The 16,603-nt window shown below is 41.5% G+C and overlaps 1 protein-coding gene across 1 annotated transcript in view; it reads left to right on the top strand.

The window, feature by feature from the left end:
- The window catches only part of PAK6 (p21 (RAC1) activated kinase 6), a 16,890-nt gene extending 901 nt beyond the window's left edge, over positions 1 to 15,989 (top strand). Inside the window, exons 2-8 of the mRNA XM_018559268.1 lie at positions 1,341 to 1,958; positions 6,487 to 6,951; positions 9,526 to 9,659; positions 10,092 to 10,218; positions 11,267 to 11,392; positions 11,752 to 11,886; positions 15,807 to 15,989. Coding sequence (XP_018414770.1) covers positions 1,341 to 1,958; positions 6,487 to 6,951; positions 9,526 to 9,659; positions 10,092 to 10,218; positions 11,267 to 11,392; positions 11,752 to 11,886; positions 15,807 to 15,974 — 1,773 coding nt within the window. The 3' untranslated portion in view covers positions 15,975 to 15,989. The remainder of the gene's footprint in view (positions 1 to 1,340; positions 1,959 to 6,486; positions 6,952 to 9,525; positions 9,660 to 10,091; positions 10,219 to 11,266; positions 11,393 to 11,751; positions 11,887 to 15,806) is intronic.
- The last annotated feature ends 614 nt before the right edge of the window (positions 15,990 to 16,603 follow it).

Here is a 16,603-nt window from a genome sequence, read left to right on the forward strand (position 1 = left end):
TGCCAGGTGTGCCTGATGCCCCTTTTCAATGCCAGAGTGTCCTAGTAGCAACCTGGGACACTCTGGCTGACACCCCGCTCAGCTCCTGGCAACCAGTGATGCCTGTGAGATGGGCGGGGTGTTGGACAGAGGTACTGTGCGGCCCCATCCGGTACCGTGCGCGCACATGCCCAGAAGCAGGCAAGGAGATGTTCAGCAATTTTTTCACAGAAAGGATTTCTGATCACCTTCTTCATAATGTCCTTGGTTTGCTTAAATGCTACCCATCTTTCTATCATTGCTGGCTCGCAGTTGAGGCAGTCTGACACAGTATAGACGAGTGGAGTTCTAATGGATGTTATTTAAGAATTTGGTCTTGTTTCAGGAGATAACTAGAAATCAATTTACAGCCAGAACTTTTTTTTTAATTTTAGATGTAGTAGAGGAGGTTTTTATTGCTGTCTGTGACTCTGCTGGGGAGAATCACACTCTCTATTTTTCCTGGTGACTGCGGTCACAGGACATAAAGAGATAGGAAACCGAGAGTTTTGCAGTTGTCACTAGAATGGGAAAAGGGGGAAATAATGGGGTCATCTATTCTATTGGACAACTATTAAAGAAGATACTTTCTCTCTCATTAATTTCCCTCATTTAATTTGACATTTCAATAAAATTTTGCAATTTAATTATCCACTGTTTCTGAGCTTTCTGTGTGGCAGCATGCAAGACATATCATTTCTCACATGTCTAACAATCAGATTAAATCTGTAATAGAACCTTATATTTAATAACTTGAATATTGTATGGAGGTTGTTGCATAGGTGGTACTCCAAGTTGTAGAAAACTGTTGGACCAATATCTCCATGCTGTCCAAAAATGGGTGGCAGCTGTCAAGGCCGTATTTCCTACAAGGCCACCGAGGCCCGGCCACGGGGCAGCAGGGAGTTGAGGGGCAGCAGGGGTGTGGAATTCCTATATGAACACTGAGACAGGAACGCTGAACTTGCAGCCTTCCCATCTCATCTGTCACAGGAGAGCCAGCACAGTGTAAAAAATTAACGAAAACATTTGCAAAAATTGATAATTAAAATAAGACTTTAAAAAATAAATTTTTAAAAATAAAAAAAATGTAAAAAATTATAATTTAAATATAAAGATAAAATGGTAACAAATGAGAGAAAAAAACGTGGGGAGGGGGGCGCTTTGAGGAACCTGGCCTTGGAGCAGCAGAGAGTAAATCCATCCCTGGCAGCTGTGTTGATATGTAGGTAGTATGCAGTATTAGGGGCCCTTGTTTTGTAAATAGTGTTAAGCCCATTCAATAACTGAGTTTTTACAAATGTAACTTTTATTTTAAACAGACTGTTGTTCGTGGCAGTACCATCTGTTTGGAAGGATATATCTCAGGGATACTGAATGATATTCAAAAACTTTCTGCAAGCAGTTCCAATACTCTGAGAGGACGTAGCCCTTTGACAAGAAGGAGAGCCCAGTCTTTGGGTGTTCTCGGTGAGGAAAGGCCAAACAATGGACAGTATATTATTGCAGAGCAAAACATATCGGACAAGTATGGCAATTATGTCAACTGTAATGGAAGCTCTAAGGCTATCAGGCGGCAGACTATGTGGCCTGATTACAAACCTTCAGAGGACAGCCCTTCCAAACCCAATGGCCCTGTTTGCAAAGCAAAGTCTCTGGATCCTGGAGACTTTCAGGATACAGTGGATCATGTTTCTCAGGCCATAACAACACCTGGCAGATTTCACAAGACCATAAGTGGAGGTCACAGCTTTGATGAGACCACACGTACACATCATACAACAGCAAGGAGACAGTTATCCCATGAAACACTCCTGGAGGAAGGAACTGTGTCAAAACCTGCAGAGAACATTTCAAAACTTAAGCATCTACGGAGTGGTTTTACATTTGCAGTTGATGGGAAGAGTTCAGAAGAGCCTATTCCAGCACAAAAGATAAAGGTATGATGGTTTACGTTCCTTTTTTATATTTGTGCTTGTATTTACATTTAACCTGTAATAAACCTGGGTAATTTAAGCTGAGCATTTGATGGGCAAGTCATCAGCAGAGGTTACCTTCAGTGTAAACTGCATGTCAAAACAATGAATAGATCAACAATTATAAGAAGTTGAATCTATATACGCATCTTGACTTTTCCTGTAAAGGGGAGCTTGGTTTCTTCCACCTTCTAAACCTTCTTGTTTGTTACTGAGGCCAGATCTTACACTAGTGGACCAATAAGTAGACTCTGGAGCAGAATTGAGTGGAGACGCTCTACTTTTACAGCTGCCAATAGCACTTGGTCTACAGATCAATATTCACTAAAGTTAACCTCTACTTTTGCGTGATCTCATTGTATGCTTAGTTTGATTGGCCCAAGAATGTATGCCAAGACATATAAATGCTATTTCTGTGTCAACGGGTTTAAAGTTTTTCAACAAAATTCCAGTAAAATTAACCACTTTATTCTCTTGTTTGTCTTGCGCGCCCATTACATTTATTGTGAAAATGTACAGACTAGCACAGATGAACAGAAATCAAAGCAAAAAACACTGACGCGTTTTGTACAAAGTACTTCATCATAAGGATAATCCTTACAATAAAGCACTTTATGTGTCATCATCATGTGTCAGCAATACTCATTTGATGTCCATCTTTCATATGTCTGTACATCTTCACAATAAATCCTAAAGTCAAGCAAGGCAAACAAGAGAATGCAGTAGATTCATGTTTTCTCGAATTTTGTTGACTATAGCATGGCCAACAAGGTCTGAAAGTCACAATCCTTGAAGCATGGGGTATGTAAAGCCATCACCCTTGTGGCTGCAAAGTCTCTGTGTCGTCTGTGTTTAAAGGTTTGGTTGGCTTGGGTATGATAATGGTTATTTCTAGGAGTCTTTAAAATAGCAAAGATATTTTGCTGTGAGTTGGAACAATTATCCCCCAGGGCAACACTTTAATAAGGAAAGGTGTGAATATAAGCCAACATTGGCATACTATTCAGACGATAAAGATTCTGACCACAATATTTAATTAAGTCGTCTGTAGACGTAATATACAATAGTTTATTTGTTGTATATAGAAAATATGTTGGCTGCATAGAAAAGGGGTGTGGAAGGGGGCAGGGGGTAAAGAGAGCAAATACTGTTAGGAGCTGAAAGAAGCATTACAATGACACATTTTCCTAAAAAGTTTGTTTTTCTTTTTACTAAGGAATCTGACTGAAAAGGTGCATTTTTAGTGACCATAAAAAAACATTTTGGAGTAGGGAAGGGTTAAAACATGTTAATATCTTTCTGCCCTGATGACCCCCCCATTTCATTTCCTGGTGTCACAGGGACAGAAAGTAAGGGGCATCTGCCTTAAATTGATTAAATACAGTAATAAAATACTTTCCCTGTGTTTAAAACAGCCAACCGTTTTTACCAAATGAATTTCCCCTCACTGTGATCGAAACAACAAAAGGAAAGTGGAGTTGGACTTTAAAGTGACACTAAACTCAGGAGTTAAACCTTAAAAAATAATTCAAGTACCCGAACTATTAATAAAAAAAACTTATTTGTGTATCACTCGGCTGTGGATCCTCAAATCATCTCTGAATTGGTGCCGACACTGTCATTCCTTCTGGAGAATGGCTATTTTTGTTCCCCGTGGTTCCTGTGTGTGTTTTAAAGTAACCACCGCTCCGAGCTCACTCCTGTGATGGACTACAATCTCACATTTAGTTTAATAATTTGTATTGAGATTATTGACTATCACAGGAGCGAGCTTGGAGCGGTGGCTACTTTTAAACACACACAGGGACCATTGGGAACAAAAGTAGCCACCCTCCAGAAGGAAGGACAGTGTCAGCATGATTTCAGAGATGATTTGAGGAACTACAGCCGAGTGATACCTATAAGATACATTACTGTTAATAGTTAAGGTACTTGAATGCATTGTTAAGTTTTAAGTGTCACTTTACGTTGACAACAATTATATCTATAGTAGCTTAATGACATTCGCTTACCTTTTAAATGCCTATAACTGCCAGCTAAACATCTCTACCAGAACAGAGGACTTCCAGGCAGCAAGCACCCTGTCACTCACCTATAACGCAGGCAATGCAGAATTTAAACAAATCTTGCTGTGAAGAAATATTTTTTTATCATGGAGGAGAAGGTTACAAGACTTAATATTATTCCTCATGTATGACATTTCTATGAGAAGTTTCCACTCCCTAAAAAGAACCTGTACTGAGAGAAATGGCATTGCTGGTTTCTATATATCCTTGCTGTCTGCTTATCTCTGGCTTTAGTACTTTGAATTTCTTGATCTGCCTTCCTTTTCCAGGTCAGTGTCTCAGAGTTGAGGCAGAACTTCTAATCGGCATACAGTGCTTAGAAAGTTCTGAAACCCCTAGATCATCATGAAAACAAGGCAACTAGTTCTTTCAGAGAGAGATATCAACAATCTTTGTAGATTGTATTATATCCCCCAGTACTACCCCCATACTATCTCCCTACACTTTAAAGACTATTCATAACAGTCTTTGCTTCCCTTTTATTAGTGCCTGTATACAGGAACATCCAGTAGAAATTTTGTGAGGTGGCAGGTAGAGACTGGAACACATTGCAGTCTTTGACTTCTGTGCACAAGTTCATGGCTGCCTTATCCTTTCTTTCCAAAAAAATCTGCCATTTTCTGCTGTCATAATGCACGTGCTTAAAAAATCCACCTTTTTTTAGTGTGGCATGCTCATACCAACAAGTGTTGAGGTACATTGGAAGTAAGGCTCTGCCTGCTGAAATTTGGTGGATTGACCTGCATTTCCCAGTCAAGCAAATGGGGTTCACCAAATTTTGAGTAAAAAAAAAAAAAAAAAAACCCCATCAAAATGTATAAAAACATAACTGGTGGTAAAATCGTTGTCAGCCATCTACTATCCTGTGCATGCAAACTTGACAAGTGTTCACTTTCAGAGAAGAACTTATCTGGACATTGCAGTAAATAACGTCTGTGGAATTTCTCCTTTATGGCATTTCACAGCAGCTGACACAAAGAAAAATGTTTTGCTTTTGCACTGTAAAGACCTAAGGGAAGACATTCTATTGGGCCTCACCGCTTCCAGTATAGACAGGCCGGCAGGTGTCTACACTATTCTAGTTCGGACAGGTAAAAGGGGCTCTCATCTGTACCAGCTATTTCTACTCAGGATGCTGAAAAAAATCTCTTCTAATTAAAAAAAAATACACAGAATACACAGCACGTGAATTATTTGAGTCCTCGTGCAAGCCTGTGCAGTGGGGCTTTTCCAAGGACGGCTACAGCTGTGTTATGAATTACAACTCTGGATAATGGAATATCAGCACCAGACAGATGAGAGCACAAGGACTAAAAAAGGCCTTCATGCCAGTTATTTATATTATTTGTAAAGCAGTACAAAGTGTAATGTTTCTAAAGGGACACTGGACCTTGCAGCCTTGTAGTTAATTGAATAACAATAATTTACAGCAAAGTACAATATCTGGTGTGGACCTGGCCAGTCATCTTTCCACAGCTGCACTTTTACTTTTACTGTGACCATAACATGCCATTCCACATATCTCCTACGGTGCCACATACTGCTAAAGTCTGGTTTTGTTTTCTTTTAAATTGTATTGATGTATTATATCAGAAAGAAATGTTTTTGTCTTGTTGGTACTTATATGGCTGGTAACCACAGTGCTGGAAACCCATGTAGTGATTCATTTTTTATTTTACGAGTCTTAAGATCATCAAGTTTCATATACTGGGGATGGGCCAGCAGCTTTTGTAGTAATGGCAAACATGGTCATAGTATGGCAAACCCTAAATCGTGGGTCACAAAATAATGTGCCAGAGACTTTCTGGGTAGAAAAGCACTGGATAATAAAAATCAAATATATGCGTCAATGCTATAAAAATATTTATATGTACTCTGTGTGTGTTTCAGAGCCATTAAAGCATTAAAAAATATATATATCACATTAGAGTTCCTAGGCATATGCTGTCATCCTAGAGGGACTGTGGGCTTTGGATATTGCTTAGTCATATGCACAACAGTAATGTCTTTAGTGGATGCTATACCCTTCTGCAAGCTATGAGGTGTTACAGTAATGGTCAATAATTAGAAAATCTCCCACCTTTTAGAATACTGCACAAAATAAGTATTTTATTGTATTGTCAACCTTTGGAGAAATCTTTTCTTTAAACTTGTTCTAAGTCAGTGATTTTAAAGGACTGAAAAGAAAGCACCAGCATGGGAGCCAAACAGCTAGCATTTTATAAAAGAGTGGTCAAGCTAGAGGTAGGCTAGTCATCTGCCCATAAAGAGTATACTGTATCTACTGTCAAAGTATGTATTCTTAAAAGGTATTTTATCTGAGAATCGACCATTAAATTCCAATAGTTGTGTTTTATAATAAATGGCAATTTCAGGTATATAACATTACAATGATAAGTCCACTGACAAGAGGTTTGTTTTTTCAGAATGAGGGCCACCAGCGCGCAATGTTGTCCACTCGGGGGATTTTGACTAAAGCAGCATCCCTTCCACCGGACCAATTATCTCCAGACTTTTCTAGGGTAATTTCAGGGACGCCCTCAGAGCGGGTCTCTCCACTCCGGCCTAGTAGACCTTCTCCGGCAGGTTCGCCTCGCAGCCGTCCCATCCAGACTAGCTCCTCAAATCTCCATTTATGTCAGGACTCCTTCAACAAAAATCCATTAGCTAATCAGGACACTTCAGTGGTGACTCATGAGCAATTCAAGACAGCACTTCGCATGGTGGTAGACAAGGGCGACCCACGTTTGCTATTGGAGGATTATGTGAAAATTGGTGAAGGGTCTACTGGAGTGGTTTGCATTGCTAGAGAAAAGCACAGTGGGCGTCAAGTAGCTGTTAAAATGATGGATCTCAGAAAGCAGCAACGTAGAGAACTACTGTTTAATGAGGTGAGTTCTTCATGTACAATGTGTATATGTGTGGTGGATGCAGGCATTGTATACATTTTATATGTACTTAACACTTGTGCAGTACCTAAAGAACAAACTCTACAGGGTTTAGTATTTTCTTTTACTTTTAAGTTCTCAAGTGGCAGCATATGTCACAGTACTGTACAACTGTTGCAGGGAACAAGGAGAAGAGCCTAAACTCTGTATGGGCAAAGGATTTCTAGAAATAATTTATTATTATTATTATTATTATTATTATTATTATTATTATTATTCAGGATTTATATAGCACCAACAGTTTGCGCAGCACTTTACAATCTAAAGAAGACATTACAATCACAATACAATTCAAACCAAGATGGTAAGGAGGGCCCTGCCCGTGAGTGCCTACAATCTAAAAGAGAGGGGCAAGGGATGCATGAGGAGGTAGCTGTGTGGCGATGAAGTTTGAGGCTCCTAGAGAAATTCTGTAACATGCCACTTATTAGTGAATGTGTTTAGAAAGAGATTGCTGCATTTAGCAGGCTTCTTCTTGCCAGTCAGGAGTCCCCATTTAGGAAGAAGGTAATAAATGTTACAGCTCATGGACAGCAGTGTTTTCGAGTGAAAAAGTACATTGTCCTCTTGTGGCCAAACTGTCCTCACTAGCCATATATACCTCCTCCTCTGTAGTGAGAGATTTAAGGCACTGCTGCCTCTGACTTGTTAGTCTAATGAGGATTGGTGTGAGAATTGGTGATGTCACTATTGTGCTGTTCACTGTTCTCCTTGCTGGAGGCTTTGACATGAGGAAGCAAATCTCTGCCTTTACCAAGATGGCTGCTTCCACACAAAGCACAAACAGGTGCTGCTCCAGGTCAGTCCACCATAAAGCTGCTCACACAGAGACACAGTGCAGACCAAGACATGGTAAGTCAGTAATGGTGAAAGATCAACTGCCGGGAGAGTACAGGCAATACTGGTAACTATTTATTTGTCCTCTGATGGTCAGTTTTAGGCACTGATTTCCCTTTTAATGATCTGGCAAACATGTAGCCATGGCATTGCAGTGACTCCTTACTATACACTGCATAGCTCAAAGCAAATTGCTGCAAAAGTTTAAAATCTATTAAGCTGTAAGGAGCAGAGATCAGCAAACTGATCTGACTTCCAAGTCAGAGAATCAACCCATATCGGGCTGAATTGCTTGAGAAAGATTTCTCAAGGAAAAGAGGGGAAGGAAAATGTTAAATGCACATGTACCTCTTTATCCTACATAGCAGATGCTGGACCTGGTGCTACAGAAGACAGGCAGGAGTCTCCTTATTATGTTGTATATAGTGATTTTATGGTAATAACACCCCAAGGGTTTGAAAACTGCATTTTGTGTGTAAAGGAAAACAAATAATGCCCTGGCCACTCGTCTAAAGGCTCAGGGACATGTAATGTCTGCTAAAGAGTAAATCCAGCGTTCAGTTTAGCCAATTCTTTCCTTCAGTAGGAATCAGGTCACCAGTTTAAACGATGTCAGCAATAAATGGAGACTGGAGTATTTTCTCCATGATAGGAATGAATTACTGCCTATTTAGAAGTCACAATAAGGATGGTAACATAGCTTTATGTCAGTTTATACATTCATTTCAGAAGCCAGGCATACAGAAAATATTGCTCTTGCATTACCTCTGTAATATCTCCTCTCTCTGCCCAGCATCGAAGGGTAAACATTATGCTTTACTATGGTATATATTTAATCTGCTGTTATTAGGCAATATTACAAAACAATAGAGATATAGTGGCTCCTTCTACCTGCTGGCCTTTAATGCAGAGTTCACATTTCCATATTTAAATATCCATATTAGTCATTGCTGGTCTCTCTTCCAACTCTACATTATTGAAATATCATAATATTCTATAAGGGTGTGTAGACACGCCAAGTGGGTAGATCTCTTTTCTGAATATATTTGTTTACATCTAATAGATTTTTTCTTCAGTTTCAACATTTGTGGGCCTCTCTGCTCAGCCTCTGAAGTTGCTCCCGAATTGCAGACATGTGACCATCAGACACACAAAGTTCCTTGTAGTAAGGCAGTAGGAGGACTTGAGAACACATGTACTAAATTTAGACCTAATAACCCCCGCAGTTTAGGCTGTAATTGGCAACCAGCAGGAGGATTTGCAATACCATTGGCAGACTACAATAGGTTCAATCCACAAAGCTAAAACATCATCATAAGTTTCTTTATTTAAAAAACAAGTGACCGCTATTTTCAGATAAGCCCACTGATATACAAATTACAGTCACATTGCTGAAAATAAATGCACACTGATGTGTTTTCAGTGATCGGACCGACTTTATGGCATCAGGAGGAAATGTTTTCCTTTTGTTGGGAAATATTAACCAAAGTTGTCCAGAAGGATTGGTTTGATTTATTATTTATGTGGACTGAATGTATTTTATTTATAACATTTTATTTCTGTACTTAAATATTCAAGTTCTCCTTCTTGTGATTATCATGCATTACAGCTGCTGAATTATTATGAATATATTTTGGCCTGGAGTTAGTGCCATCATTTTGTTCTTTGTGTGGTACCCAGGTTGTAATCATGAGGGACTATCAGCATGCCAATGTTGTGGAAATGTACAAGAGCTATCTTGTGGGAGAAGAATTATGGGTCATGATGGAGTATGTGCAAGGTGGTGCTCTGACTGACATTGTGTCACAAACCAGGTATGTGGAAGCTCATGCATGTGTTGCAAGGGTATTGAGAGTTCTTGAAATCTGCGTGAGAACTTTTAGGCCCGGTTCAAACCTGGGTGTTTTGTAGCGCGTTCCTATGCTCTGCAAAACGCTCAAACACCGAAATCCCATTATTTCCTATTGGTATGGTTCACAACTGGGCGTATTACAGGCCGTATGAATGCGCTACAAAACGTCCTACGCCCTAAGAAGTACAGGAGCTTCTTTGGGGCGTTTTTGTTGCGTGTTTCCATTGGGATACAGCCAAGTAGCCGTTGGAAACGCGCGACAAACGCGCATATTCGATACGCCTAGGTGTGAACCCAGCCTTAAGCAATGTATATTACTTTTGATTTTCTTTAGGGTATATCACCCACTTGAACATCTGAATGAGGTCTAATGCATTTGTTCTCCGTTTTTTAGGCTGAATGAAGAGCAAATTGCTACTGTCTGTAAGTCTGTGCTGCAAGCTCTTGAGTACCTGCACTCTCAGGGGGTCATACACCGAGACATCAAGAGTGACTCCATCCTTCTCACACTGGATGGACGGGTGAGCAGTAATTACTTTTCTTAACTTTAGTACATTGTACATGATATAACATGTAACACAATATTAATGACAATAACATATGTTACACATTTAGGAAAAACATGTTCTTTGAAGGGATCTTCCTGATCAGATAATCAGAGCTGTATGGATTGCATGTCACCTCTGTGAAATCTGTGCCCGTGCAGTTTCTCCTCCATCTTGCAATAAAGGAAAAAACTGAAATGACTGGGCCATGTTGGTCTATGGGGAATCTAATGTAAACGGACACCTGTCCGTTTACATCCCTGATCCGACACGACTAGGTTCAGTGAAATGGATCTCTGATCCATTTGCTTTTCCGGACCTTGCCCGAGTTGGGGGTAACCGGGTGCAAATTCATGTCCACTTAGACCTGGCTGCCCATAGACTAACATTGGGCATCCAATTGGGTCCATCTGAAAAGCTGAAAGGCAGACCCGATCGGACCGCCCGTGTGAAAGGGGCCTTACAGCCAGGAAGGATTTTTAGTCATTCTTGGCCATATCTGCAGGCTGTATACTTTTAAATCATTTAAAGTCAAATTTACCTTTTCAGTGTAAATCATTTAAATCCAATTGAGCTTTCAGTGTAGATGAGATAAATACATTCCTGGTGCGTTAAAATAAAGCGATTGCAAAGCCCTATAGTTGGTTTTCCTTAGAAAGGAGCCACAGCCTGAGGAGAAAGCCCATTCTCTGCCAGTATGCTGCAGAGAAGGAACTCTTGTACTCTGTGTGGAAGCAGAAGTCTCTCTACAGAGGTTAGACACCCCCCCTGGAGAGCCAGACCTAATGCTCCATGCTTATTGGGGAGCTTTAGCTCTAAAGCAGTTGGGGGTGTGTTGGATCTCTTCTGGGAGACCGCTGCTTCCACACATAGATCAAGGGTATTTTGTATGCTGTTGATTTCAACTGAAAGTTCTGTTGTGTTATAACCGATATTCTGTTTTTAGTCACACAAAAAATGTTTTGTTGCACAGTCATAATATTATAGAAATGCATTCATAGTTCATGTATTTTCTCTTTTTCAGGTGAAGCTTTCTGACTTTGGATTCTGTGCTCAGATTAGCAAAGATGTTCCAAAAAGGAAGTCATTAGTGGGTACACCATACTGGATGGCACCAGAGGTCATAATAAGGTCTTCATATGGCACGGAGGTAAATTCATATGACTTGAATATCTGAGTAATGGACATATTTTGTCTGGTGGTCCTGTAAATCTTAAGACTGGACATAGTATCAAGTATCAATTGTTTATTTGTAGAATTAGTAGGTTGATGTTGGTGAAACACAAGGTAAAGGGCAGTTTGTAAAGTATGTATGGCAGGATCAGATCTTATGGACCAACACTGCTTTTGCCTGGCGCTGTGCTGCTTTGATTTTTTTTTCTCCACACAAATCAATCTAAATGCATATCAGACTATCAAACTACAAACTGATCTGAAGGACAAGTCTCCTTTCTCGGTTTGACCTGCTTCTGTGTACGCTAACCCTTAATTTCTTCTATCACCCTTCAGGTGGACATCTGGTCTTTGGGGATCATGGTGATCGAGATGGTTGATGGTGAACCTCCATATTTTAGTGACTCTCCTGTGCAGGCTATGAAAAGGTTGAGGGACAACCCACCTCCAAAACTGAGGAACGCTCACAAAGTGAGTGACATCATTTATTGTATCTGAAATATTTACATCTATATGTCATATCCGAAATATTAAGACTTATTTGAAATACATAAATGTTTGTTTGAAGACAGAGATAACATTTATTGACGCAAGGAGAGGAAAAATTGTAGGCGTATGTAATTGTGAGGGAGCTTTGTGTACTCCCCCCCTCTAGTGGTAGGATGTTATAAAGCACAAGTTTAAATCTTCTCTTGGTACACTTTTTTTGCACATACAAATATACATTTAGCGCAAAGGTTTTTTGAAAAATGCATTTCCCGATACTGAGACAGAAGAGCCAAAAAAATCAGTAATAAATATTGGAAATCTTTGAAAAAAGAGTTACAGTTGGTTTGGCACTAAATCAAAGCCCAATTCTCATGTATTACCTCATAACGTTAGCCGTACAATAAAAAAATTGATTTAATGGATGTTTAAAGGTCCATTATCTGGCCAAATCTACTCTCCCTACAACCTCATGTTTCTCCTTTTAATTCTTCTAACTTCCTGACACTGAGACAGGACGTAAGTAGGAGAAACCCCCAAAACAGATTACTACATACTGTGTCTGATGAAAGGACCCTGCGTGGCCCCGAAATGTTGCCTACCTTGTGACTATGTGTCAATAAAATATATTTGCTTTGACACTTATCCTTGGTGTGCTGTCTCTATACTGATCAGTGTGGTGCCATCCACAGTCATTTCAGCACCCAATTCAAGGGTAAGGAGTGCAGAGGAATACCATTTGGACCTCCCCAACAGAAACGCAAAAGTTCTGACTCTCTTTCATACTCCAGAAAATTATGTCTGGAGTTCCTCCTTAAAGAGAACCAGCCATGATTTATGCAAGAATCTGGATTTACTCTAAGCTTGTAACACTATAAAAACAGCTCTTTCCAGGTCATACCAACACTTCCTGTCGCAGGCTGACCATGCCAAGTCACTGCCTTGCAATTAGCAACAAAACGAAAAACCATAAGCGCACAACTGATAATTGGTTACTGGGAAAAAACACGGGCTATGAATTATGGTGTGCAGGCTCTCACTAGCAGGGAGAGGACCCTGCAAGTTCGAATGGTAAACAGAAAAACACAAGAAAGAGTGCTACTACCTGATATTGAATGGCATCTATACATGAGAGAAGAAACAAATATATATGACTTACAGTTGGAAGTCTGCAAATGTGTCGAGGGTGGTGAAACAAGGAACGGTGTATAGAGGAAGTCCAAGACCAAAAAACTGCAGCAGTGGATGGATGAGGGAGTGCTGTGAAGTTACCTAGCGGCACGCGTGCACGGCTGGCCAGGCCGGGTCACGGCGGCTGAGGGGGGAAGGACCGCGGCGGTTGTGGAATCCGGACCGCGAGCGGCTGTGTTCGGTGCGTGTGTAGTGGAGTCAAATCGTTGGGCAAAGTGGACGCTGTGCACAGCGGGCTCGCTGTATCGTGGTGACTACGCGTTTCGAGGCACAACCTCTTTGTCAAGTCTTAGTTTTTTGGTCTTGGACTTCCTCTATACACCGTTCCTTGTTTCACCACCCTCGACACATTTGCAGACTTCCAACTGTAAGTCATATATATTTGTTTCTTCTCTCATGTATAGATGCCATTCAATATCAGGTAGTAGCGCTCTTTCTTGTGTTTTTCTGTTCGCCTTGCAATTAGCAGCAACGTTGTCAGTCTGCAATGTGAGCTCTTTTAGTGGACCTTTGGGATGCCTACCTGATAGACTTGACTGACAGCCCAATGGACAGCTGAAGGAGTGCGCAAAGTAGGGTGACAACTGCTGCTAATTGCAATTGCAGTATTGTTACTGGTAGGAACTTCATGTTAGAGACTTTGCAATGGATTCACAAAATAAAAAATATGAAGAAAACTGTATATAGTAAGGTATCATACCAAACATACCGATTTATCCTTTCCAATCACTTAAATCCTAAAGGATGTGTAAACACACAAAAAAACTTCTCTTATTTGGTTTGTTAAATGTACATTTAAGGGTTACTTTTCAATATTTGCAAAATAAACCTGTTGATTCTGCCAGACTTTTTATCAGCTGATAACTTTTTGTGCTCTCGCTTGTGCTCCCAGCTATCTGCATTGGCTATAGAACACCTATGCTCTGTCAGTGGTTCCCAACCTGGGGTAAGCATCAGGGCATCTAGGGGTACAGGAAAAAAATTAATTGCTGTTGGCAGCTGGGTCACACAGAATAATACGTTTCCATGGTTTGGTTGGCCTAGCCGTATGACTTCATTGGTTGTCATAGCGCAGCATGGAAACACATGGCACTCTGCGGCCCAGGTGCCTGCATCCTAACATCCAATCGCGCTGTGTTACCAGCCAACCTGCACCATGGAAATGTATGATGCTGTGCAGTCCAGGCCCAGCAAGCTCTCCTTTTTCACCTCAGACCTCAAGGCAGCTCGCCAACTATTGCTGCCGCATTTCCCTGTCTCCTTTGACAGCCCAAAGCATCCCGCTCTCAGAGCCTGCCCCCAGTCCCTCAGCATGCAGTGATATCACTTACTGCAAGCTTTGATACTAGGGAGCGGGGCAGGCATCCTCTGTACATGGTGGCTTCTTTTCTACTTTAAGAGCTGCGCCTTACTTCTAGTTTCCTGAGTGGAGAAGTCCTGACATCTTGCTGGGGAATGTGGTGAGTAGAAAGAGCCTCAAGTCTTATGAGATGCTTTCCCTTCTAACTTATGACACAATTGGAGGTTCCTGAAAATGGACTCACATTTGTGTGGTGTGTTAATGCAGCCAATTTAAAATAAATGGGTTGCCAACGCACTGCAATCAAAAAATTGTGCACTCGTGTGTCCTGTCATTTTTTGTGAATGGCACCCCACCGCATCTTTCATACACACCTGCATGCCAGCACAGACCAGTACAGGTGTCAGGGCCCTTCAGCACTTTAAGTACGGCTTGGCACTGCATGCTATGCCCTCTACTCTAATTTGGGGGAGAGAAGGTGCAATTTATGGAAATGGTCTTCCAAGGGCTATGCAAGTGAAAAACGGTTGGGAACCACTGCTCAGTGTTAGGAAGAAGAGGAAATAAGGAAGTGGTGGAAGTCCAAAAGAGGTGAGCGGCCTAAGGTGACAATGCTGCTTCTCCATAGATACAGTGTAGTGAGTGAGTGTTGTCACCCTAGAACAGGAAGTGTGTTACTGGACGTATCATGAGGTAAAAATAAAGCAAACTAAAGACTGAAGAAATAAACTAATGCAGCCACCACATCTAGGGATTGGTGAGCTTTAATATATTACAGTTTTGTTCTTGAGTTAAGATCCACTATAAGCCGTAAAATGTGTCCTAGAGTGAAGGTAATCAGTGGCGTAACAATCGTCATAGCAACCCAGGCGGCCGCTCTGGGGCCCGGGGCACAGGGGGGCCTGGCCAGGGCATCCCCCTGATGCCGTGCAGTCCATCTGGGTTGCTATGGCGTCTCGAGCTGCTGGCTGTCGCTGGTGGGTGTGAGGAGGAACGTGTCACTGTTAGATCACAGATAACCTGTCAGGGATCTGTGCAGTGGCGTGTTCCTCCTCACAGCCGCTGCTTAGTCAGTTACAGCCAGCAGCTGTGGAGGAGGAGGCGTGGCCTGCCAGCGACCATGGAGGCAGACAGCGGATCGGGGCTGACAGGTAAGAGGTGTGCAGCCCACCTGAGACCCTGCAGAACCCACCATAGAGAGGCTATGGTGGGCTCTGCAGGGTCACTCTCAGGTGGGCTATTTGGGATATCAGGTGGGCTCTGCAAGGGCATAACTAGAAATCACAAGGCCGCATACAAAATTTTACTGTGGGGGCCCTGTGATTTCTAGTTACGCCCCTGAAGGTAATAACATGTTTCAGGAGCAGAAGATGAAAAAATGTCTAAGCCCTGACTGCTCCTTCTACTTTCCTAGGCATCACCGGTTCTCCGTGATTTCTTGGATCGGATGCTGACACGAGAGGCAGCAGATAGAGGCACAGCCAAGGAGCTCCTAGACCACTTCTTTCTCCTTCAGGCCGGCCAACCAGAGTGTCTGGTGCCTCTGATCCAGCAATACCACAAGAGGAACTCTACCTGCTAGTCTTGGGAAGCGAACTCTTCAACACTTGCGTTTAATCTTTTAATGCATCACAATGTTTTTCTTATTATAAAATGAAGGGACTCAGTGACTGGCTAAAAGCTGACTCCCGAATGTCCAGAGACAGAAGAGAGACTTACTTCCAAAGGGTAAATGCAGCCACGTAAATAATTATATTGCAGAAAAATGGTGGAAAAGCTGCTTGGACTTCCCAGACCGGAGACTACAAGCCTCCGCACCGCTCAACAGGGTTTAATGTGATTGTTTACAGTAGTTACTAACCATTTCACTGCTGGACTGTGCAAACCTAATTGCGGACAGTGAAAATGGTAAAGCGTTTATTTTTTCACTGGAAAAGAGAGACATACAATGGACGAGAACAGAGGCACCTTATTTTCTTATACTTAATCACAGCTCGTAACTGTTATTGTACTGGCGGCACTTCCTCAGATAACCAGCAGAGGGCGATGCTTACACAGACATATACACTATATGACAATCACTAATAACACCATTGGTATGCGCAGTGTACTGTTTACTTGTGTTCAGCATTTTACGACAATCCAAAATAAGATCAAGCTGAACCAATAGCTGCTGAAAGACTTTTATATAAGAGCAACAAGTATGTTAGC

This window comes from Nanorana parkeri, unplaced genomic scaffold, assembly GCF_000935625.1.
Source record: "Nanorana parkeri isolate BGI_ZX_2015 unplaced genomic scaffold, ASM93562v1 scaffold386, whole genome shotgun sequence".
In the NCBI taxonomy this organism is placed as follows: domain Eukaryota; kingdom Metazoa; phylum Chordata; class Amphibia; order Anura; family Dicroglossidae; genus Nanorana; species Nanorana parkeri.